Below are 25,004 nucleotides of genomic sequence, written 5' to 3' on the forward strand. Positions count from 1 at the left end.
TCACCAAACTATGTATCCCAGGATTTTGTAACATGCAGCCAGTTAAAGTGGTGTCAAGCCACATTATTTTTACAGTATGGATACAGCCACAGGCAAACTCCTGTGAATGAGGATGGCATACAATTACTACTATATGGAAAAGAGCAAGAGACCATCTTTCTATTCTCCTTATTTTAAGAAACCATGCTCATATATCAAAAGTACAGACAGTACAAGCCCACCACAAGATTTAATGGTGGTACCAAGAAATCCTCTTTCATCTCTTCCACTTCCCCACTCCCAGGAGTTTCAAAGTCCAGCCTTACACAGGGTGCTTGTCAAACATGACAGGGAGAAACTCATCCACAGGCAACATCTTGGAAAGGGGCTTAGCCTCCAGTAGCTTCTTGGCACCCTGGAGGGAAATGATATAAGCCAGCGTCCAGTAGGAGTAGTCGGCTTCTACCAGGTTGCGGACGTGGGGCACAGCTTTCTCTGGATGTTCTACTTGCATGCGTTTCCGGCCAATGTAGCTGAGAGGGAGAGAAACAAGAAGGTAAACAATAAGCATTAACTCCTTCCATGGTTTGAATTTTCAATGGAGCATTTGAATATTAAGCAGCAACAACATAACGTTCTTTTTGAAACACAGATGACTAGCTTACATACAATTCCTGTCAATCCAACTAAAGTTATTCCTCTGCAACAATCTGACTATATTGTGATGGGTAGCACAAATCCACAAGCTCAAAAATGATCTTTAACTGTGTTACTCCTTTTTAACTTTCAATGGCGGGTCACATACCGCCGGATTGCGGCGGTCTCCCGCCGCCGCCGCTTGAAGCGTCTGGGAGCCGCAGCGGCCAAACCGTGTGGGTCCCGGACGCTCTGAGGAAGGAGCGCAGAAATTGCTCTCCTTCCTGGGCCCCAGGAAAGACGTCGCAAGGCGCTAGTCGCACACTCGCAGCATCACTTCCAGGGTGTGATGTGCGGACGCGACAGTGTCCGCTACGTCAATATGGCAGCAGTCGTGTGGAACGGCCGCCACCATTTGTCATGGACTCTGTCCATGATAGGGTAAGGGGCGTCTGGAAGAGACGCCCCTTTTTCAAAATGAGACGTCCTAAGGACGTCCCTTATGGCGGTCTGTAACGCTCCAATATTTCAATTATTAAATAGTAATTTGCTGTTGCTGTTCCTATCATTTGCATGATTTCATATCAAATGGACTTTTAAATAATCCCTAACCTCATTACCTAGGGCAAGTCAAAACTATTTTAAAGTAACCAGGTAGAACAGCTTAAGTAAACTAGTTCTTTCAGGTCACATATGAATTTACATAAGCCTATCAAGCCGTAATGTTTTATTTGGGGGTGGGGGACTAGTAAATTTTATAGATTTCTTTGTAAGAAATGATATTAGACTATCCCAGTGTGCAGAACCAAGGGAGGCTAGGCTGGCTCCGTCCTGGGTCTCTCTCTGCCTAGGAGGCAAAGACCTACTTACACATGCACTAAAAATTGAATACAACAGCAATCAAGATTCATGGACACTTTGTGGGATGAAATTGGACTGGACATTTTAGGCTAAGAAAACATCTGTTGGAGATTGGGGTGGAGATCCAAAAGGTAATAACTATATGGCCTTCTCACAATCGAGGGACAGGATGATGCCCCAACCCTGGGAATTGCCTACCTCTGGCTTAACAACTGAGTGGAACTGATAAGTCTGCATGACTAGTGGACTTGTTCGATTCTCTACCTGCTAGTCATTTCTACAGTATCTGCAGGACAACATAGGTTAGGCATATTCTGACAACTTAAAAGAAGACCAGACAGCTACAGTTTTCCCCACATCCCTTTTTCAGCATCTAAGTTATTCTTCCTGCCACTGTGTAAGCATGTATGATTTATTGCTTTTTGAGGAAACCCCAAAACAAATTGTATCTCCCACTGGGAGATGCTTGTGTCAAGACTTCCCAGATGGTTATAATGACAATAACTCCCACCCTGCTTACTCACATCAAATCCCAGTCCAGGCCTTCCTCTTCCAACTCATAGATGAGGTTCATAATGCGGCGTTTGAAGAAGATTTCAAAACGGAGGTCATCCTCAAACACCACTGACTTTTCCAAGCTTCTTTCAAGAATCTAGCATTAAAAACAAAAGCAAAACAAATAATGGCCCTCTTGTTTTGTTTTATTTTATTAACTGCTTAACAGAAACTTACATTATGACCTTTCACCAAGGAGCCTAGTGGATGAATCGCATCAGCTTTTCTTCTACCTTCCCCTTATTCCTCATTCCTGTTTTTATAGATGATATTACATGGCACAATCAGGAGGATTATGTCTGCATTTTAATGCCTTCCTCTCCACTTTTCTGCTTCAACTTATGTTAACAGAAACTGGCTTCCATAACTCCTCAGTTCCCAACCAGGATCATGTGTACTTCAATACTAAACCAAAATTAAAATTCAGTGTCCATACAATCCAATAAATAAGGTGCAAATGGTCACATCCTTCATTCTGTCACTGGTGGGAAATGAATGAAAGATTTGTAGGTCACTTGGTCCAACCAATATAGATGTCTAATGTGACAAATCAGTTAAAAATGTTCAATTATTCATTGTGAAAAAATCGGATGGGTAGATAAACAAAACAGAAATAAAATTATAGGTACAATACAAATAATTTAATTGCTAATTTCTAGAATTAAGTACTTAGTGTTCAAATAAACTTTTTTGGTAAGAACACTACAGTGAATCTCCAAAGAAATGCTTAACCAGGAGCTGGCAAATGGTGTCAAGGAAAAGTTTACTGGATAGGAAAATGAAACTTTTAAGATGTGGTTTTTACTGTTCTTATTGTCTGTTTTTAACAATTTCTGTACACTGCTTTGATAGTTGGAAAAGCGGTTAATAAATGAACAATTTATTATTATTATATTATTATTAATTCAGCAAAGTTTACTGTATGAGAAACAAAAGGTCGTGGGCTGACTGTATGATACAAATATAAGCACACAGATGAAAAGTCACACAACAGGATTGAAACACGTAATACATCACAAAAAGATAAGAAAGCAAATCTATTAAGTAAGCGAAATTGCTGCAACATGGCAGCTATGCAAACACACAAACCCACAGTTCCACTCTATGGGATTAAAAGAGACAAGTGAATAATAAATTCATTCACTCTCATTTTTATTGAATATTAGCATAATCAAAATATTATGCTAATTAATTAATAGCAATAATTTTTAAATATTCTCAAGTTGCAAGGAACAAGTACTGAAAATCTCTAAGGAGGGAAAACGTTATGATAATCAAATCCTATATACAGACTCAACATGAATGATGGACAATTGTTACCCCAAGCTTTGGCCCCGATTCACCCCTCATATTTATATTAAAATTGTGATAAAGTACACAGGCTAGGCAACCCTTCCATGACCCTGCTGTTGATGCCCTCATGCAGGCATTGCCAACCAAGATTCCTGCACATAGGCACTAGCACCAGGAGTTGCCTGGAAGACCCACCTAGATTGGATGAGATATACTTAGGGGGAAGTGAGAGGGGCCCTGGACAAAGGAGCTGGGGTTGAGAATGCTAGAGTAAACAATGCATTGGAGATCCTGCAGGCTAATCCCCTTTCACCTGTGGAATGCATGTTTTTCACTCTCCCATTCAATTTGGTTTCTCTCCTTTCTTCTCCATCTAGAATTCATTGGGAGTCTCCAGTCCAAGTACTGGTTAGCTTAGCTTCCAAGATCAGACAGGATGTGATGCCTTTATGGTATTTAAGCAGTATCTTCAAATCCTGAAGGATGTTTCCAACTTGTGGCTCATGGAATAATTTGGCATATCCAATAGGTGGCAGCACTAGTTAATAAATGCAAGAAAATTCTGATGGTAGTCACTCTTTTGCATTAATGCCATTTTGATAGACTCCAGGTGAGTCACTAAGTCTGGCTCTCAGGCCAAAATAAAGCCAACATCCTACTAGTGCCAGTACAGCAGGGCAGCTCTAGAATCAAGGAATTATGTGTAGCACTAAAGCTTTCATGCTTGTGTATTGACAGATACTGATCCAAAAATGAATACTGGTTCAGCCTTTTTGGAACAAGGCAACTACTACTTATACTGAACAGTTTTCATCCATCTCAGGAACAAAATGAGACCCTAATTATCTAAATGTTTCAGACACTTGCAAAGCTCAACCTAAAGCAAGATCCAAGTGATCTATGCTTTGCAACCCCTGCCTGCCCTGCCTCTCTCTCAGATCTCTTATGAACAGCCTAGTTATGTAGAGAAATGATACTCATGAACTCAGTAGATCAGAGCACATCTTTTTAAAATCTATGCATCAAAATTCTGACCCTCATTAAACCATATTCTGCAACATAAAAAGCTTTTCAGGCTGCCACACACTGCAGAATTAATGCAGTTTGACACCACTTTAACTGTCCTGGCTCCATCCAATGGAATCCTGTGAATTGTAGTTTGCTGAGGCACTAGAGCTCTCTGACAGAGAAGGCTCACAAAACTAAAAATCCCAGAATTCTATTGCATTGAGCCATGGCAGTTAAAGTGTATCAAACTGCATTAATTCTGCAGTGTAGATGTAGCCCTAGTTAAACATACTTGCACGTGATCTTTATTTGCATAATTTATTCCATCACAGCAAGTGAAGCATGGGGAGAGATGTACAATTTCTGGAAATTTTGAAGCCACTGAAAAAAACTGGGTTTTTTCCCCAGATTTTTATGGGAAAATTGAAATTTTTGGAAAAACTGAAAAATGTAACATTAATACTTTTTACAGATTGTAAGCCTCTCTGTTACTTTAGGAACATAAAATATGACTATGTACAATTTGATTTGGCATAAAATTATCATAATTAGTATATTAAAATACAGTGTATTCAAACAATTATTACAAACAGAATTTACTTTTATTTTTTAAAAAAATTATTTGTAACAAATGGAGTAATAATCTCCTGAACTTTGGCTTTGCTAGTTTATGTGGAGCAGGCAAAACAAACAAACAAACAAACTCAGAAGAAATCATCAACATTAATAACAAATACACACACACACACACACATCCTCTCAACAGTATCTAATAGACATTCCCTTAAACAGAAGGTGTGTGTGTGTGTGTGTGTGTATAAGGGAGGAGGGACTAAGATTCAATTAATAGGTATGCAATTTAATCAGATTGATTTTACAAGCTGCGGGCTGTATCCGCACTACAGAAATATTCCAGTTTGACACCAGTTTAACTGTCATGGTCCAATGCTAGGGAATCCTGGGAACTGTAGTTTGTTAGGCACCAGAATTCTTTGACACAGAAGGCTAAATACCAATCCCGGAATCCCATAGCAGTGTGCCATGGCAGTTAAAGTGGTGTCAAACTGCAGTGTGGATGTAGTCCTGGTTATCAGTACCAGTTTCCATCTCTGCTTCTGCTCTGTTATGTTTGTCATCATCACAGTTGTCACGGACTTTTACCCGGATTAAAAGATGCTTCTCTACCCTTTCACATGTGAGTTTATTTCTTGATTTAGTGTGAGTGTTTCCAGATCCAGACATAGACCAGATTCTTTCAGTGCCCCCAAAGGAAGAAATACATTTTACTCTTGCATTGGAGAGTTCAATTTGTAACCTAGGACTTGCTTGTCCTCATTCAGTGCACAGAAATTAGAATAATCTGATACTGTACGTAGTTTTTAGAAATGATTTGGAGAATATATGAACACTTTGTCTTAAAGATTTTATTCATCATGCTAAAATAAAACATTCTATAATTGGTTTTCTTCCTTTATTCAATTTTTTCCAATTTTTGGAACAAAACAAAAAAGGCTTCAGGGAAAAAATGGGGAAAAATGTTTTTTTCCAAATTTTTTCAGGCCTTCCCATCTCTAGGCATAGTACAGAAAACTCCCTCCCTTACTCAAACATATACTGTATAAACATTTATCATCCAAAGCTTCTGGGATTTCATCAGACATTGGCTACTCACTTGCAAGTATAACCATCCGAATTATAAACATTTTTTGTAGCCAGATGAAACAACCCTATGAACCACAAGATTTCTAGATTTTTATAAAGCAGGATTCTGTTTTAACTGTGTGTGTGCAAATCCGAAATTCTACACACAAGTCTATTTCAAATTATTTGTAGATTTTCATATGAAAAGATAGTTTTCTTTTGTTTCCTCTCCAAATGTTTTGGCTGAAAATCCACCACCCAATTCAGCATGGTAAATAGTAAAGGATTATGAAATTCATAGTCCTAAACACCTGGAGGGCCAAAGGTTCTCCAACTCTATTTTACATGATGAGCCGCACTTACCTCTTGCCAAACTTTATAATGGCTGAGGAAACAACCCAATTCCCCCTTGGTGAGTGGACGCCCATGATATGGATCCTTGTAACCTGGCAACATCTTGATGCCCATGGCTTCTACCTGGCTGCTGTTCATTGCTCTGAGGACAAAGAGAAGGAGTGAAGGAGTGAAAGATGACAGCCAGAGCAAGGCATACCGTCTGGGGGAGGGGGGCAGACACAATCCAGTTCAATTCCTGATTCTATCCAACATATGTTTGGGCAGCCTAGACTGACCAACAGTATAAAAAGAGGAAAACCAAGCTTTCTCCCTGCACTAACTTGAATTGCTTCAGGTGTGTTTAGCCAGCACACAGATGTTTCTGCTGGGCAGTAGAGAAAGGCAGCTAGACCTTGGATCACATTCCTGAACAACTGAAAGCTTGCATGTTTTTACATGAACCAGATTTTGTCCAATACAGGTTGCTTCACCTGTTGTTTCTGCTTTCTTTCACCAGTTTGTCAACTACACAACTGAGGACAAGTCTGTCTCTGTGTTCCTTTAAATATTTTTGAACTCTTTTGAGTACAACTGCCTTTTCTTTTGAGATGGCTTCTTTTATGCTTTCAGAAGAAGACAGCCCAGCTCGGTCTCTGGATTAGGATGAGGACTGCTTTGGTTGAGAGGGAGTTTTCACTCTCCTCGGGAGCTCATAAGAAACAAATTCACCTGCCATCTCCTGCCACTCCAGAAGGACTGCTGATAATGGTGGATGCACTGTGAAGTGAGGGAGACTGCACATTTTCTGAGGCATCCAGTCTTGATGACCACTAGACACAGAGGATCTCAACAGGTCCTGTGATGTGTGAGTCTCTTTCCCTCTTCCTTCCACCCCGTTATGAAATGTCTAGCCCTACCTTCTCAAGGTAAGTCCAACTTTCCAATTACATAAAAACCTGCCCACAAGCACAGCTTATATTGCCTATCAGCATGACTGAGGTGCATGCACTGCATTCCACCTCTGAGGGCAAAGGCTCTCAAAAGCACTGTGGTCCTCCAAGGGACATGATTGTCACCTCCATGACACTCACTTCCCATCCACAGCCTCAATGATTTTGCAGTCAATTTCCTGTTCATACAAGGTCTGTAGCATTCGCTCTCGGCGGTCTGTCCGTCGCTTCAGATTAATCATGAAGACCTATAAAGAAGCGAAAGACATGGCAGTCACAAGAAAAGGCCATTAAGTGTCACAAAGACAAAGGTGGAATTAAGGCAATCTGACAAGCCTTATCAATGTTTGGTAACAGGATGAGGTAATAGGAATCTCAAGATGATAGAAAGGAATTTAGTATGACTGAGGTGCACGTACTGCATTCCACCTCTGTAGCACCTTTGAGATTAACTGTGCAAAAGAAGTTGTAGCATAAGCTTTTGTAGATTTCGTCTACTTCCTCTGAAGCATGGAGTGAACTGGTGCCCAGGAAGGACCTTTATAATGAGAATGTAAGAATGAATACCCATGGAAATGCAAAACTTGTGGGTATGGTGAGGTGGTGAGTTCAGTTTTAACTATGGCCATTGAGTGACAAAGGCAAAGGAAAAATATTGCCTAAGACCAGGGTAGTGGATGGCCATATGAATGATGAAGGTAATTTTGGAATGTGGTGTCTGCAGGCTGGGAACCAGAGAGGAGGTATGAGAAACTGGCCAAGAGCATCTTCATAAGGCTAGGATGTTAATCAGTGTTATAATAATGTGCAGTGTGGCCATCCACCCACCCTGGCCTTAGGCAACATCTTTTCCTTCTTCCTTTATCCCTCAATAAGCATAATTAAAATTGGATTTTTTGCCTCATCACAATACCCACAAGTTTTGCATTTCCATGGGTATTCAAGTTAGTTTCAAAAGGATTCCAAGATCCCTTTGCATACTAATATTCCTAACTGAGACTAATACAGCTATGTCTCAGAAAGGACTCATTGGGGCTGTACATACAGGTGGCGAAATGCTGCCCCTCTTTGTTGCATATCATTCCTGGAGCAGCTAAACCACGCGGGAACAATACTCAGCCAGAAAGAAAGTGCCTAGAGCAGCTTCTTCCTTGCAGCATCATAAGGGCTGTGATGCAGCCCTATGATGCCGCTTCCTGTGTACGACTTGTGGATGCTGCACGCCACATACGCCATCATGCCGGCCCCTGTGTGGCCGGGAGGCCAGCATGATGGCGGCGGTGACACGTTCTAGGATTCTGGAGCGTGCGGTTGCTGCGTGCTCTGGAACCCTAGAATCGGTGCTGCCATGCCGCTTCCTGTCCGTGTGTACTGGGCCTTTGTCACTTCAGACTGGAAATGGAGATGCTGTTTCTAAATACTTTTTTAAAAGCCTCTGGAAGTAGAAAACTAGCAGAATTTGGACTTTATGTGGAGACCCTTCCAATGTAAAGTTGACTCCTCTGGTTCAAGACTTGACCAGTTCATTCTACAGCATAGGTAGACTGGGTCCCACATGCAGCTATTTCCCCATGGCTCCCAATGCTAAGAGATGCATCTGCACATTCATCTGCGGTACCAGAACCACATAAGGCATGGACTCTGTGCCAGAAAACTGGGGAAACCTAAGCCTTCACTTTCAGAACTACAAAACACAGTCAGCCTCACAACCTCATCCAACAACAACAAAAAAGCATTCCACCACTGTACAAGAAGGAAGATTAACTGGACCACTATAACAATCCTAACAACCATACTGAATCAAAATTCAGCGTTTTAATCCAAGATAATCTGGTGAACTAAATTATGTAAGTAAAACAAATTGGCATATTTTTACTGCTTTACAGAATTTATCCCAGTTGTTCTCACCTCATCAAAACCCATCTTATCTGGGACTTTGGGAGGGACAGACAGATATCGGGAAGGTTCCACTGGAGGGTTCTTAACTGTAGAAAAACAATATGGAGTCAGTTGATGAGACATATAACCTCTCCACCTTTTTTTTAAGTTCCTGAAGTAAAAACTTCTTCCAGGATTTTTTTTTTTTTTGTGAAGAATAGATGCATTTTATATCCTACATTCCTAGCCTACTGCCAATGTGAGTAGAAACAAACATACAGTAAATCTGTCCGTACAAATGACAATTGCATCAAGTGAACCTTTATGTATACCAAGATGGCTTTTAATAGTGGGAATTTTCCCTTAGCAAACTGTACTTTTAATTTCCACATTGACCCTTTTCCTGGACTCAAACAACTTAAACAGGTGAATAGGGTGGGGGGAGATTAATATATTTTAAAATTTACTTAATTATGGGTTTTACCCAAGGCTTGGCCAACAGTGTCTTATTGAGATTTGTGTGTGAACTGACATTTGAACCTGGGTCTCTCTCTACTCCAGGCTGACTCAAAATATGGACTAGAAACTTTAATGCACTCATTTGTGAGGCTCATTAGTTTCACAAAACAGAAGGTGTGCCATACCAAAAATATTAGCTCGTAAGAAGCAAAGAACCAAACTAGAGATAAAGATTTTAGGAATGTATTGTCAAATGCTACCTTGCCTCAAATTTAGTGTTTCCATTTAAAACAAAACCATGAATGTCTATGTGACAGAAGCATTTATTAAATTTTACTGCAAGGCTCTCTCATGCGTTACAGCTATATTCCTCACGAGGGATGAAATGGCTTTTATTCAAGTCTGGGCAAATGAAATCCTGTCTTACAACTAATCTAAGATCCTTCATTTGCATGAAAGCACAATGGTATCCCGGAATTCAATGTCTGCATGGAAGATTTCTATCCCACCCTCCCACAGAAAGATGTCTGAAGAAACAGTTGAGGGATTGGTGGGGATTAATAGAAGGGTACCTCTACACCAGTCTCCCCAACTTCACACCTTCCAGGTGTGTTGGACACAACTCCCTGTAGCACAATGGGATGATGGAGTTCCAAGCATGTGGAGGGCACCAACTTAATGAAGCTATGCTTCCATCTTGCAATCTCTTTCAGAGATTGCCTTTAGCTAGCTTGCCTTTAGCCAGCAGGATGCAGTGGCTAGTACTGAAGTAGGATTCCGGGAAGCCAAGATTTGAATTCCCACTCAGCCATGGAAAATCAGTGGGTGACTGGGCAAGTCACATTCTCTCTCTCTCAGTCTCAGAGGAAGATAATGACAAAAAACCCTCTGAACAAATCTTGCCAAGAAAACCTTGTTGAAGGTGCACCTTAAGATTGCCATACATCAGAAGCAATTTGAAGGTACACAACACTTGCCTTCAAGATACTATGTGTTGCCATTTCCCCAAAAACCAATGTGTTCTGTCAGTCAAAAGAGAGAGAGAGAGAGAGAAAGAGAAAAAGAGAGAGAACCAACAGTCCAACCAAGTGTTACTCAGGGAGGATGAAATTTAAAAACAAAACAAAAGCCAATCATGCCACAGCAAGTTGTGCACAAATTTGAGTTCGCAAAATACCTGAAACCAAACAAATGGGACACTCTACCAGTGGATATGGGCGGAGGGGGGGGGGAGCCTGAGAGGTATAAATGTATTCTTTTGGTGCAGAAGTTTTCAACCTAAAATGCATTCTGAAGTGACACAGTTCCATGAGGCAACTGTGTTGGGTGTTGTTAACTGCCATCAGCTTAACTTTGACCTATGGTGACCCTTATCAATGACAGACTTCCAAGTCACACGATCACTAACAGCTCTGCTTAGGTCTTGAAGACCCAGGGCTGTGGCTTCCTTGATTTAGTTTATCCATGTGGGATGTGATTTTCCTCTTTTCCTGTTCAATTTACTGTATGTACTCAACTATAAGTTGACCTCATGTATAAGGGCAGGTTTTGCGGCCAAAATTAGGGATTTTGACACAACCCATGGATAAATCGAGGGGGACTCTAACTGAAACTTTTTGCTTCAGCATTTCAACTTTGGTTTCATCCTTGACTCCCCAGACAGCAGCAGTCAGTGCAGATGGGAGAGAGATTCTGTTTGTTTAATAGCAATCAACCACCCAGGACTCTTTCTGCTTGGCTCAAGAGAAAAAGAAACTCTCTCCCAACCGCATGGGGAAATCTGAAAGAGCTGCTATCACATTACCATACTGACTCATAAATAAGTCATCCTGGGATTTTGAGCATAAATTTTTAGACTTACACACAAGTATATACACTACTTTACAAAGCATTATTGTCTTTTCTAGTGAATCACGGTTTCTCGTACTGTATATCTGAAGTATGACAACCTCAGTTTAGTCATCTTGGCTTCTAGGAAGAGTTCAGGTTTCATTTGCTCTAGGACACTTTGATTTGTCTTTTTAGTACTCCACTGTATCCACCAAACTCTTCCCCAGCACCACATTTCAAATGTGTTGATTTCCTTCCTATCAGCTTTCCCCATTCTCCAGTTTTCACAACCATATAGAGAAATACAATGGGATGGGCAATCGTAACTTTAATATTTGATGATATATCTTTATACTTCAGGATCTTGTCTAATTTCTTCATAGATGTCATTCTAAGTCATAATCTGATTTCTTGACTGCAGTCTCCATTTTGATTAATGAATGCACCAAGATATGGAAAATCTTCAACTATTTCAATATCTTCATTGTGTATTTCAAAGTTAAGTAAATCATCCATGGTCATTATTTTTGTTTTTCTAACATTTTGTTTTCTTAACCATTGTAAACCTATCTTTTCATTTTCTTCTTAGACTTTCTTCAGTAACTGTTCCAAGTTTTTGTTATTTTCTGCTAGTATTATAGTATCATCTCATATCTTAAACTGTTAGTGTTACTTGTCCAATTTTAACACCTTCTTCCTCCAAATCTAATCCTGCTTTGCATATGATATGTTCAGCATGCAAATTAAACAGATAGGGTAATAAAATGCAGCCTTGCCCAACTCTCTTGTCAATTGGAAACCATTCTGTTTCTTCATATTCTGTCCTAACAGCAGCCTCTTATCGTGAGTACAGGTTATGCATCAGGATGGGCAAATGTTGCGGCATGCCAATTTCTTTAAGAATGGTCTATGGTTTTCATGGGCTATACAATCAAATAGAATTGTACAATCCCAGAAACTGCTCACCTAAAGGGAATTCTGTTAAAAATCAACCTATCACTTATAAATATTCTTTAAATACTTATTTAAAACAACAAACAAACTTCTTTAAAACAAACAAACAAACAAAAACAAAAAAGGAAAAATACCAGTAGAATGCAGCAATTTTTCCTGACACACAGAGTACATCCTTCAGATTGCAAAACAAGCCAGGCTACAGAACCTTTGGGCACCAACTCCCCTTTAAGGCCAGCTGGATGTTTGTAAAAGGACCTTTGTGCAGCTGCAGGGTGGACAAAGAGTGTCTGTGCAGCAATTCCAAGGGAAAGAGTCCAGCAAGCTCCTTCAGAAGGCAAGGGATAGTAAGTTGCCACACAAGCTCCTTTTGATACTAGATGCCTTGTGCTAAAAAAATTCAGCATGAGGAGAACCACCACATTCCCCTGAATTGAAAAAACCTGAAGGCTGTAGTCAGCAAAGATCTGGTCATATTTGCAAAGCTGCTTGCTCTTCTGAATTCAGTGGCACATTTACATAGCTTTCCTGGCCAGAAATAGGCCCTGCTAGGCTGAAGCGTGCAGGAATGAAGCCTAAATTTGTACAATGTTATAGTGTAGTGTGTACCTTGCAATGTATCCTTTCCACAGCAACGCCTCAGAGGCAGGTCCTGTACAAGGAACTGAGGTAGAAAAAAAGTTCTGCTCAAGGGAGCACAATGAATCTATGTCAGAGGGGGAACACATACCAACAGCTCTACTGAATCAGACTGGAGGTCACTTAATCCAGGACTTCAGCAACCTGTTTTCAATCACAGCTATCCAGAGCCCTCTGGGAAGCCACGAGGGCAAGTGGGGAAACAGCAGGCCTCCCCAATTGTCGACCACTTCCTCCATTTTCCCAATTGGCAACTGCTGTCCAATTGCCTCTGAACCCGACGATTCTATTTAGCTATTATATGATGTGAATGTAAGGGGAAGGAGACCTTTATGGTACCTTCATCAGTCACATAGTACAGAAAAATCAGAAGCTGGCTTAAAAAGAGTCAGATTCCTAGTCAACAAACACATTGACCAGAGTCCTGAATCTGCAAGACCTAAGCAGGGCTGTTGATAACAGGGTGACTTGGAGATGCCCCATCCATAGTCACCATTAAGTCAAAGTTGACTTGACAGTAGTTAACAACTTCATACCACCTAATTTTGCTTTCACTGGTACACAACCTGAGGTAGAGATGCCAAATTTTTATTGAGCTAACACTCGGTTACCTCACTTTCTACATGAAGCTCGGTGCTCATTTCCAGTGGTCCACCTTCATTTACATAGCTGATGGTCAAAGAAGAATTTGGGTTTTTTAGTATGAATGGTCTCTCTGCTATGAATTCCCCCTCCAGTTTTAAACAGGTGAAAGACCAAGCATCACACTGAGTGCTCACCCATGACCTCCAGCTGCACGTGCATGAAGCTCTCCACTTCGTCACGCAGGGTGCTGTGGGACCGCAGAGGCACAGGTAGGAAGCCATACACCTCTTTGTTGCACACATACATCTGGACTTCTAAACAAATGGGACAGGAAAGTGGAAAATGAGCACACAAGAGCATGGGGAAGTTGGATAGCTAAAGACCCCCTGTCTCTGATGCTTGCCTTTAGGCAACATAATGTTTCATCTCTATGTGAATGAATGGCAAATTATTGATCAAAGGTTTCTGCACCACAGCTGGCTGTCCACATGATGATCCAATATACTGTTCACAGATTTAGGCATGATGTTGACCAATTCAGTCAACATAACCTGGATTCTTATGGCTGCATACAGTGTACAACTCAGCAGGTGAGAATGGGTGAAGGTCACTTTCCTGACAATCCCAGCTTTCTTTTTTTTTTTTAAAGAAAATGTTTAAATCTTATCTCTGCAAAACTATGCTTGTCATCTTAATTCACATAAGCAGGAAAGGTGACTGACTGCATCAGATTTTCAGTTGTTATGGTTGGGCTTCAGCCTCACTGCTTTACCCATGGCCAAAAAAACTAAAATAAAATATTACAAGTTTCAAAAGGAAAAGAATAACTATGCAGTATCAGCTATGAAAATCTGCTTTGCAGATTCCACTTGAGCCAAAAGTGGGGAACATCTTTCAGCCTGAGAGCCAAACTCTATTTCAGAGAAGTTCTGAACACACTGCATTCCAGAGATGGGCCGGGCCAAAGGAAAAAGGATGGGCCTCAGAAGTCCATCAATCTTTTAGTTAAAAGCTCCTGTAACTATATTAAGCCTTAAGAAAGGCATCCCATCCTTTTAGAAAGTACCAACAAATGCTGGGAAACCACCCGATGGTATTAGAGGGAAGGGAGTATGGCTAGGGTTGGACCCCTAAAGTCCAGACTGAGCTTCATGGCCTAACGTACCCCAACCTGTGTTAAACCTCAGGACCAGGGAGGCTAACTGTTAGTCCCTCAGATGCCAATGAATAGCCATGATATCCAGAGGCTATGCTGGCTACGGAAGATGGAAGCTTCAATCCAAAAACACAAAGAGGGCCACGTACTGCCTGCTCCTGCTTTCAAATCTAAGATCAGAAGAGTAAAAGTGCACAGCTGGCATAGTGCTGCTGTTTACTACATGGGAGCAGCATGGGAGCTGCTTTCCTTCAGCTTTACACAGCACCCACAGGGGACTTAGGGCAGGCAACAGGCGACCAAAACAAGAAGATGCCACCAACACGGTCTACAAGGCAGCCCTACAAACCAAAGTTATCACAATTTATGTTTTAGTTGTCCCCACGAATAAGTATCTCTGGGTTGGCTGAACAAGAAGGCAATTGTTCAGCAGACATACAAGTCAGATTGCTGTCCTTCCTAGTAATAGAAGGTACCAATTCCAACTCACCAGCCTGCCTGCAGGCAAAGGCAAAGACAATGATGTCATCAAATGCCCAAGTGTAATCTGGGTGGGGTGGGTAGAAAACCAGGTTCTGGCTGGCCTCTTTCTGCAGGTTGATGAGGAAAGTGGAGTGCACCATGGGAACAGTGAAGCAACCCTTGCGGTCACGTTTCCTGATAGGGATGTAAGCAGGCGTGCGCTTGTAATAGCCCTAAGGAAGGTAAATTTCAGAGGTGCTTAACTTTGAAGAGAAGCAGGTGGTGAGCCAGAACAACCACGTTAATGTTATGTATGAACGATAAGCAGAGGCTCACCATAAGCAACCCATGAGCTTGCCACGTGGAACACGTGGGGAAAAGAAGGAATATGGCAGTGGGCATCTGATAAAACAGATGAGGAAATGACAGAGTATAGGTGATAAACAAATAAACCTTACCCTTTTGTCTGTTTTTCGACTCAGTTAAAATTTCTACCACACTGATTTCTCATTAGCTTTTAACAGTTGGTATGCTAATGACTGGTCAGAGAAAAGAAAACCTGCTATAATTCAGGACTCCATTCTGGGCCAGTATAGTGACCTAACATTTATCCCCAAGATTTAGATGGAGAGAAGTGGTGGGGTTTTCCGACACAATTGTGTTAGAAAAATGTGATACAACAACACAGAACTAACAGACAAGGAAGGGCAGCTGCTGCTATTATGGCACCATCACCTTCACAGCTATTTTACCTAGCCGGTTTGGAGATAAGAAGGATCCTACCATCCTACTGCCACTCGCCACCTGAGCTGACAGACATAAATTGGCATCCTGTTAGTTGCATATGCAAGCTTAAGTCCACCTTACGTTTGCATGGTCATTGTGGAATTGAGCATTCTCTTTGTCCCTCTGCAACAACCAAAAACCACCCCCTCCCAGGGCTCACCACAGGGGCACTGAAGTCCCCTATCATATGGCCATTGCTGGTGGAGTGCAAAAGGATGGACCAGAGAAGCATCTGAGTACATCCTCATTACAGATTGATTACACCATCTGATGAGACCACTGAAGGGTCCACCGGATCATGGCAAAAGTTGTCCCAAGTCTGCACCTGGCCATAGGAACATAGCCAAATGCTTCTCTGACCCACCTCTCTCCACTCTCCACCGGCAGTTGAATGGCCGTGAGGGAGCTAATGCAGTGGTGACACATGTGGAACTCTTACTCTATGCTCAATCATGCATGATCTTGGACACAGGCTCTGAGGTGGAACTTCAATCCACATGGCCCATTATCCTAGGTGACTTCAAGATTCAAATGGAGACCATCTTGTTGGATGTGGCCAAGAACTTCATGGCCACCAATGTTGATCAATTGTTAAGTGGACTCACTCAAGTTGCAGAATCTATGCTTGATTTGCTCTTTGGTCCTGGATCTGGGGATGGAGAACAGAATTGCCTCCTTCAGCATGAACAGGTCATTTCCTGGTCATATTCTAAACTCTGCATGGGGACTGTAGTCAAATGCCTCTTGAGAGTACTAAAACAGGGAAAGCTGTGCCAGGCCTCAGTCCTGGATTCCTGTCCCCAACACACACAAACCACAGAAGTGTTTCATATTCCACTGGCTGGGGCCTCAACTGTCATGAACCCAAAGAAGTGTGTAATGTAGGTAAGCCAGAGAATCTGTTATCTGCATACCTGTGAGGTCATCCCGCACCAAAAGTTTGAATAGGCTGCCCGTGAGTCCAGCATGGGGGCCACCACAGTCTTGTTCTCAGCTATCAAAAGGCCCAAGGTGTCAGGGTTTGTCAGAAGATTATCTGAATCCACAAACTATGGAGGCGTGTGTTGAATCAAGAAAGAAAGGGAGAGAGAGAGAGAGAGAAAGTATAATGTTTAAATCTACAGCAGATGTTCCAATTTAAATGTTACACATCCTCAAGTTCCAGAATACAACTATCCTAGTTGCAAAGATCAGAAACTGATGGCCACAAGGTTAACTCTTTCCTTGCGGGTTCCCTACATAACAGAGGCATCTCCAAGATCCGCTTACTAGAAACACATGCTTCAGAAAGAATAGATGAGTGTGAAAGGAGAGGAAGAGATTGGCAGTTGTGGCATCAGGGACAGAGAGAAAAAAATTGAGCAAGGAGAACAACTTAGCCAGCTGTTCTGAGAAGGAAAGGCTTGTGCACCCACACCCACTAACATCATTTGTAGCATACACATCTGTTTTTCTAAGGGAAGCTGTATGCATTGACCACAATTATATTGGGCAGAATAACAATGCCATTGTAGGCAGTAGGGTGGCAGCAGAGGTAAAACGGATGCTCCAGTGACCAGTGGGGGCAGGTAGCATGGCAGTGGAAGCCACTTCTACCAGAAGAGAAAAAATGGCCTACCTGCTCACAAATGGGCATAGCAGCTTTCCTTCCTGATGGAGGTGGAGGTTTTGCTGCCATCCTTTTGCTGCTACTACACCTTGCTCTAGGGACTGCCTTATGCTAGCATAACAGACTGTTACTATCTGTATGTTAAGCTTCCTGCAGGGTTTTGTTTCATATGCTCGGATATTTGCTATGTACAAGGGCCACTTTTGACAGTGTGGTAGCTGATCTTGCTAAACTTCTGTCTATTTTGGGTTCTTGGGGAGACTTGGCCAGGCTGAATGATGATGGTGGTGGTAACTAATTTGAATTTAAATGCTGTTCTCCTGTGAAGTTAGTATTGTTTCTAGACTTCGGTGATCATAGAATCATAGAGTTGGGACACCACAATGCCATCCAGTCCAACCCCCTGCCATGCAGGAAATCCAAATCAAAGCATCCCTGACAGATGGCCATCCAGCCTCTGCTTAAAGACTTCCAAGGAAGGAGACTCCACCTCACTCCGAGGGAGTCTGTTCCACCGTCCAACAACCCTTACTGTCAGGAAGTTCCTTCTAATGTTGAGGTGGAATCTCTTTTCCTGTAGCTTGCATCCACTGTTCCGGGTCCTGTTCTCTGGAACAGCAGAAAACAAGCTAGCTCCCTCCTCAATATGACATCCCTTCAAATATTTAAACAGGGCTATCATAACACCTCTCAATTTTTTTTTCCTCCAAGCTAAACATCCCCAGCTCCCTAAGTCATTCCTCATAGGGCATGGTTTCCAGACCCTTCACCATTTTAGTTGCCCTCCTTTGGACACACTCCAGTTTCTCAATTTCCTTTTTGAATTGTGGTGCCCAGAACTGGACACAATATTCCAGGTGGGGCCTGACCAAAGCGGAATACAGTGGCACTATTACTTCTCTTGATCTAGACACTATACTTTTATTGATGCAGCCTAAAATTCCATTGGCCTTGTTAGCTGCCGCATCACACTGTTCACTCATGTTCAACTTGTGGTCTACTTGGACTTCTAGATCCCTTTCACATGTAGTCTCATTCAGCCAGGCATCCTCCGTGCTATATCTGTGCATTTTATTTTTCTGCCTTAAGTGCAATACCTTACATTTCTCCGTGTTGAATTTCATTTTGTTAGCTTTGGCCCAGCTTTCAAGTCTATTCTGGTCGTTTTGAATTTTGATCCTATCCTCAGGGGTATTAGCTATGCCTCCTAATTTGGTCTCATCTGCAAATTTGATAAGTATGCTCCCAATTCTGTCATCCAGGTCACTGATAAAGATGTTGAATAGCACTGGGCCCAGGACAGAACCCTGTGGGACCCCACTGGCCACTTCTCTCCAGGATGAAAAGGTGCCATTGTTGAGCACCCTTTGGTGGCAGGACTTACTTCACAGGATTATTATCAGGTAAAGTGGAGAGGAGGAGATATAGTTTAGGTACATCGCCTTAGCTCAGTGGACACAATGCAGGCTGCAAATAGGACAAATAAATGAATATAAATAATGCACAGCTTATCACTTCCCATATTGCAATAGGTAAGATTCATTTTCACCTGCACTGCAAACTTCTTCATTTTGGTTTGTCTATAATTTTTCTTAAAAAACTAAAAAAGAAAACCATCCACTGAAATAAATTCTTTCTTTTAAAAATAGTGCAGGCCAGGCTATTGGAGGAGAAGGGGATTATTAAACAAAGAAGACCAAGAAAGGAAAGCCTTCAGAAAATGTTATATGAGGAAGAGGCCTTTAAGGAGTGACTGAGGAGAGAACAAGGGATTCTCTGTGCATAAGCATGACTCTAGTGTAACAGCAGAAGGCAAGAGCATGTTTTCCTACACCTGCTGAACCTTGGAGGAAAACTGATAAAAGAAAGAAATCATTTCAGGGCTACATTCTGCAACTGGAGCCTTGAGCAACTTCCAAAACATGCCCCCGCCTCCCATAGTATTATTGCAGGTTATAGTCGAAGAGCCATGGATATTACTAAGATTAAAATGAACCTGACAATTAACAGGTGCTGTTATTTTTCATGATCAAGGAGAAAAGGCACAATGCTCTGCTGTCTAGCCAGCTGTAATATGGATAATACACAAATCATCCCCCTGCAAGTATTTCTGGGCTGCAGGCCAGCAGCTAATTCTATAACGGAAGTACAATGCGGGACAAGCCGAGAGGCTGAACTCTCAGCAAGTGCAGCTGCTCCAACTGGGCTCCCACTTTGCCCTGACATCCCACCACAGCTGTTCCTGCCTGGGAAACTGAAACACAAGGGAGCTAGCCAAAATACTTCAGCTGTATTCAAAGGAAGGCTAGTTACAGTGACAGTGAAACATTAGAAGGAGTCATGTTTAGGGATGATAAGGTACCAGGAAAAATAACCATCTCCATCTACACTGGCCCAAGATACATAATTCTTACAGGCTAGAATTAAATACAATGCATGCATGTGTTTAACTTTACACCTGATATTTCCCCTTTTTTTGCTAGTCTGACAGTACTTCAATAAATAGAATATTGGCATAAAGATGGAGATGGGAAAGAAAAGCGGTATGTGGGTGGGGAAAGAACAACAAGCCAGGAGACCATGAGAAAAGGGGCAATATTATTTTTATTACCGTAGTTTCATTCTGGTTTTATTCAGTTGAATCACCTGACCTATTTCAATATTTCTTTTGTCTATTTCACTAGAGACACCTGGAGCTGACACAGTCAAAGCCACAAGTGGTCTGAACATCCACCCAGTAATATCTGGACGTTACAAGGTATAAGTTCTATGTCACATTAGGTGGAAAGGGTAAGTATAATATTGTATAGCAGGGCTGGGGAACATGTGACCCTCCAAATGTCATTGGACGGCAAACCCTGATCAGCCCGAAGCAACACAGTCAATATGGTGAATGGTCATGGAGATACAATTCAACATTGCTTGGAAGGTCACACTTCAACATCTGGAAGGCCATACATTCCCCAGCCTTGCAATCCAGTACCCCTAGAAAAGTCAGGTAACTTTCTTGTGACAAAGTGGCTTTAGAAGTTGACTATTTGGGGGGTGAAGTGTAGCTTGATAGATTGATGTTAAGCAATGGACAACACAGGAGAGAAAGTCAGCCCAGATGTATTCAGTGGCCTCCTGGTGAGAGAGGGATTTTAAAAAGCAGAGTTCAGTTTTGATAGTTGCTCTGGTTGGTGGTTCTAATGTGAGAGGAAAGGAAAAAAGCTGGAATAGCTGAAGAGCTGACACAGAGATACGTGTCTAGATTAAGGGAATGGGATACAAAGCATACAAAGGAAAATGCCTTAAGAAGAGGTTTAAGATGAATATAACTATACTGAGGATGAAGTTAACACACATAAGATATTTTATTTTTACATATTTCTCAATAAAGTTTATTGTTTGTTTTATTCTAAATTGATTGTTAGGAACAGGAAATGAGAACAGGCTATGTAAAACATTGAAACTGGTTTATAGAGACACATGGGACCCTAGGAATAGTGTTAAAAGGGTGATAGTAGGACACTAAGGATAGTGTGAAAAGGGTGAAAGTAAGGCAGTGTTAGTGATGGGGTGTCTTTGGAGGCTGGAAGGTAGCATCAACTTAAATCTTAAAGGAGGTCGTATCACACTTCTGCTTCCCTTTCCCCAAGCTCTTGTATCTACCACAAGATGTAAAACTGTCCAACTAGCACTAATCTCTTGAGCCCCCATCATCAAGCTATGGCTGAGCAGGTAAGCATCATGGGACACATTTCCATGGCATACAAACTACAGGGCTGCAACAAAGCATATTGGAAATGCCTTAAGAGGAGGTGTAAGATGGATGGCAATCCAACCTTAAGATACTAGTCCCTTCCACCAGGCTTCCCTTACAAATTTTTTGCTCACCAGGATGTAGTCAGCCCAGATGTCCCGTGCCGACTGCAAAGCCGCCTGACGAAGCTTCATGACATGCTCGTAACGGGAATTGGACCAGTGCTTGGGGCCTTCCTCATCTGGATAAGACCTGGCATGGATAAAGAGGCTCAGTTCTGAAGCCTTCAAAAGGAAAAGCCCTCATCTCCATCTGCCCACTCTCAACAGACAAAAAAACTTGCCATGTAACCAGAACAACAATGATAAGTATCCAAAGCAAAGTCTGCTTTTAGCTCCTTCAGAGAACTGAAAAGGACTTGTTTTCTGCCAAGTACTAGGATGGTTCTGGTTTTGGCAGACAGATCACTGGAAACTAACAGGATTTCTGCTCTGTAATATTCAGTTATCTAAAGGTTCAGAAAGCAGCTAAAGAATAATACCCAAGCCAATATTTTGAGTGAAGTGGCTGTGAATCAATTTCACAGGCCTTGCCTGGTTTATTCCATGTCATGGCCCCTAGATGGAAGTTTGGCGGCATGGGGCAATCATTTCTATCTGGGGCAATCACTTATACCAAAGGTGGGGAACATGGGGTCCTTCAGGTGTTGTTGGCCTGCAGCAGTCACCAGTCCTAGCCAGCATGGTGAAGGATGATGGGACCTGACAAGCAATAACAACTGGAAGGTGACAACTTGTGCAGTCCTTCCTTGAGCAGTATTTTTAGCAGCCAGAGGATGAGCTTTTCTCATCCTGAGCAGACTCTTGTTCTTCCTTCATAAATATAAAGAACTGCATAAATTATGCAAAGCAAACATAATTTGAATAATGTATAAAATGTTAAAAACAATCAGATTTTAGGGAGAAAATAATTGTTTTTTTAAAAAAACAAAAACCCATCATCATTCTCACAAAGCAATCCAACCTAAGTCAAACCAATTACCCTGTAAAATTAAGTCAAGCAAAGCCACAATTATGACTAGCCCTAAAACAACAGTGTTAAATCTTCCCACTTTTGTTGTTATTGTTGTTGTTATTAACTGCATTCGAGTTGATCCCAACTCATGGCAATCCTGTGGAAGAGACATCTCCAAGCACCATTGTCCTCCACTGCTCTGCTTAGGTCTTGTAGATTCAGAACTATGATCTCCCTAATTGAATTTAGCCATCTGGCATGCAATCTTCCTCTCTTTCTACATCATATTTCCTAGCATCATTGTATTTTCTAGTGAGTCTTGCCTTCTCATGATGTGGCCAAAGTATGATAGCCTCAGTTTGGTCATTTTGGCTTCCAGGAAGATTTCAGGCTTGATCTGTTCAAGAGCCCATTTGTTTGTCTTTTTGGCTATCTACAGTATCTTCAGCATTCTTCTCCAGCACCACATCTCAAATGAGCTGATTTTCTACTTATCTGCTTTTTTCTGTATCCAGCTCTTGCATCTATACATGGTGATGAAAAAGACAATGGCTTGGACAATTCTAACTTTAGTGCTCTGCTGTAGATCTTTACTCTTTGGGATCTTATCTAATTCTTTCATAAATGCCCTTCCCATTCCTAGTCTTCTTCTGATTTGTTGACTGCAGTCTCCTTCCTGATCGATGTTTGACCCAACGTATGGGAATTCTTTTACTATTTCAATTTCCTCATTGCCTAGGTTGAATTTATGTAAATCCTCTATGGTTATTATTTTTGTTTTCTTTGTTCAGCATCACCTTACATTTTCTTCTTTTACCTTCCTTAATAACTGTTCCAAATTCATGATGTTTTCCCTGGTAGTATGGGGTCATCCGTGTATTGTTGATATTCCTTCCTATCTTTACTCTTCCTTCTTCTAAGTCTAAACCTATTCTTCTTATGATATTTTCTGCATACAAGTTGAACAAATAGGGTGATAATATACAGCTCTGTCTGACCCCCTTTCCAATTGGGAACCATTCTGTTTCTCCATATTCTGTTCTAAGATTTTGTCAGGACTGTCAGGTGTGGTGGCACTCCCATGTCTTTAAGAGCATAGCTTTTCACGATCTGTGCACTTACTCTGCATCAGGAAGTAACTGATACACACATCAGCTACCCTAATTGATCTTTGCCTGTCCTGAAACAACTTCACTGGCAGTTCTTTTCTAGGCACAATTCAAAGTGCTCATTTTTTAACCTGTGCCCTGATACAAGCCAATGCAAGCTTTAAGATCTACAAGGGAGGGCCCTCCACTGGTCCCACTACTTTCACAGGCACATTTGAGAAGGACACAGGAAAGAACTTTCTCTGAGGCTGGTCCAGGCTGCGGAGCAACCTTCCATGGGAAGTCCAGTTGGCCTCCTCTTTACTCTCTTTCCATCAGCAGGTAAAGATGATTTTATTTGGGCAGGACTTTGAGTTTAAATTCTATAGCAGTGGTATGTGTGAAGTGTATGCTGTATTTTATTCTATTTTATATGTCATTAATAATTATGTTTTAACTGTGTTTCAACTGTTTTAATCATGGGTTTTAGTATGTTATTTAAGGGTATATCTACATTGTAGAAATAATGCAGTTTGACACCACTTTACGTGCTGAAGCTCCATCTTATGGAATCATGGGATTTGCAGCTTTACAAGGTCTTTAGACTTCTCTACCAAAGAGTGCTTGTGCCTCACAAAACTACAAATCCAAGTATTCTGTAGGGTGGAGCCATGCAGTTAAAGTGGTGTCAAATTGCATTATTTCTACTGTGTAGATGCACCCTAATTCTTTCTTAACTTTTGTAAATTAAGATTGTAATCTAAACTTTTTTTAAACCTCTAGAAGCTGCCTTGGATCCCATCCCAGGGGAAAAGCAGACTATAAATAAATAAATAAGTTTTGCCTACTACCTATCCTTCAAATATATAACCAAAATATACGGTGGGAAGGAAAATTCTGGAACAGATCAACCTTTGTGTTGTCACTTATTCCTTAGGCTTTATCTTCAGATCTAGCTTCAAGGCCCCACACCATCCTGTACTTAAAGGTATGCTATACTTCCCTCCCTGGATCCCCAGAGTATTTCCTTGGCTCACCAGGGTTTGTCCATGGGCCTCCACTCCACAGAGTGATACATGCTCTGAACATTTGTTAGCCATTCCCGAAGCACAGCTGTCGTGTTGTCCACGTTGTGATCAGTTGCCACCCTATAGAAACAAAGGACATGGAACAAATGGTTCCTAAGCAGGTGGGAATCTCATTCTGTACCTCCCATCACCCCTATTTCAGGCTTGTCAACAGTTTCTCACACCAAGATCGTAAAAAAAAAACCATGCTACTAGTGCTCTACAGTTGAAGTGGTGTCTTATAAGGTCATGTTACTGTAGTGCTTTTAATATTATTAGGTCTCTGTTCTCTCTCTCTCACACACACACACACATATATATATATATACTAATCTCTCTCTACATATAAATGTATTAGCCAGTGCGGCACACAGCCAGTTCAGTGAGAAAATATAAATACACTTGTCATTTTAAAAAGTCTGCCATCTGATAGTTCAGTGCTTGTGCTAAAGCAGCCTTCCCTAACCCAGTAC

General features: G+C 41.5%; 1 protein-coding gene across 1 annotated transcript in view; it reads right to left on the reverse strand.

Annotated features, from left to right (window-relative positions):
- The window catches only part of COLGALT1 (collagen beta(1-O)galactosyltransferase 1), a 29,717-nt gene that overhangs the window by 1,573 nt on the left and 3,140 nt on the right, over positions 1–25,004 (reverse strand). The window contains exons 2-11 of the mRNA XM_042452159.1: positions 24,502–24,612; positions 21,497–21,614; positions 16,923–17,057; positions 15,251–15,455; positions 13,799–13,918; positions 9,168–9,244; positions 7,401–7,507; positions 6,337–6,469; positions 2,001–2,128; positions 306–512 (exon numbers count right to left, since the gene is read on the reverse strand). Coding sequence (XP_042308093.1) covers positions 306–512; positions 2,001–2,128; positions 6,337–6,469; positions 7,401–7,507; positions 9,168–9,244; positions 13,799–13,918; positions 15,251–15,455; positions 16,923–17,057; positions 21,497–21,614; positions 24,502–24,612 — 1,341 coding nt within the window. The remainder of the gene's footprint in view (positions 1–305; positions 513–2,000; positions 2,129–6,336; positions 6,470–7,400; positions 7,508–9,167; positions 9,245–13,798; positions 13,919–15,250; positions 15,456–16,922; positions 17,058–21,496; positions 21,615–24,501; positions 24,613–25,004) is intronic.

This window comes from Sceloporus undulatus, chromosome 2 (assembly GCF_019175285.1).
Source record: "Sceloporus undulatus isolate JIND9_A2432 ecotype Alabama chromosome 2, SceUnd_v1.1, whole genome shotgun sequence".
In the NCBI taxonomy this organism is placed as follows: domain Eukaryota; kingdom Metazoa; phylum Chordata; class Lepidosauria; order Squamata; family Phrynosomatidae; genus Sceloporus; species Sceloporus undulatus.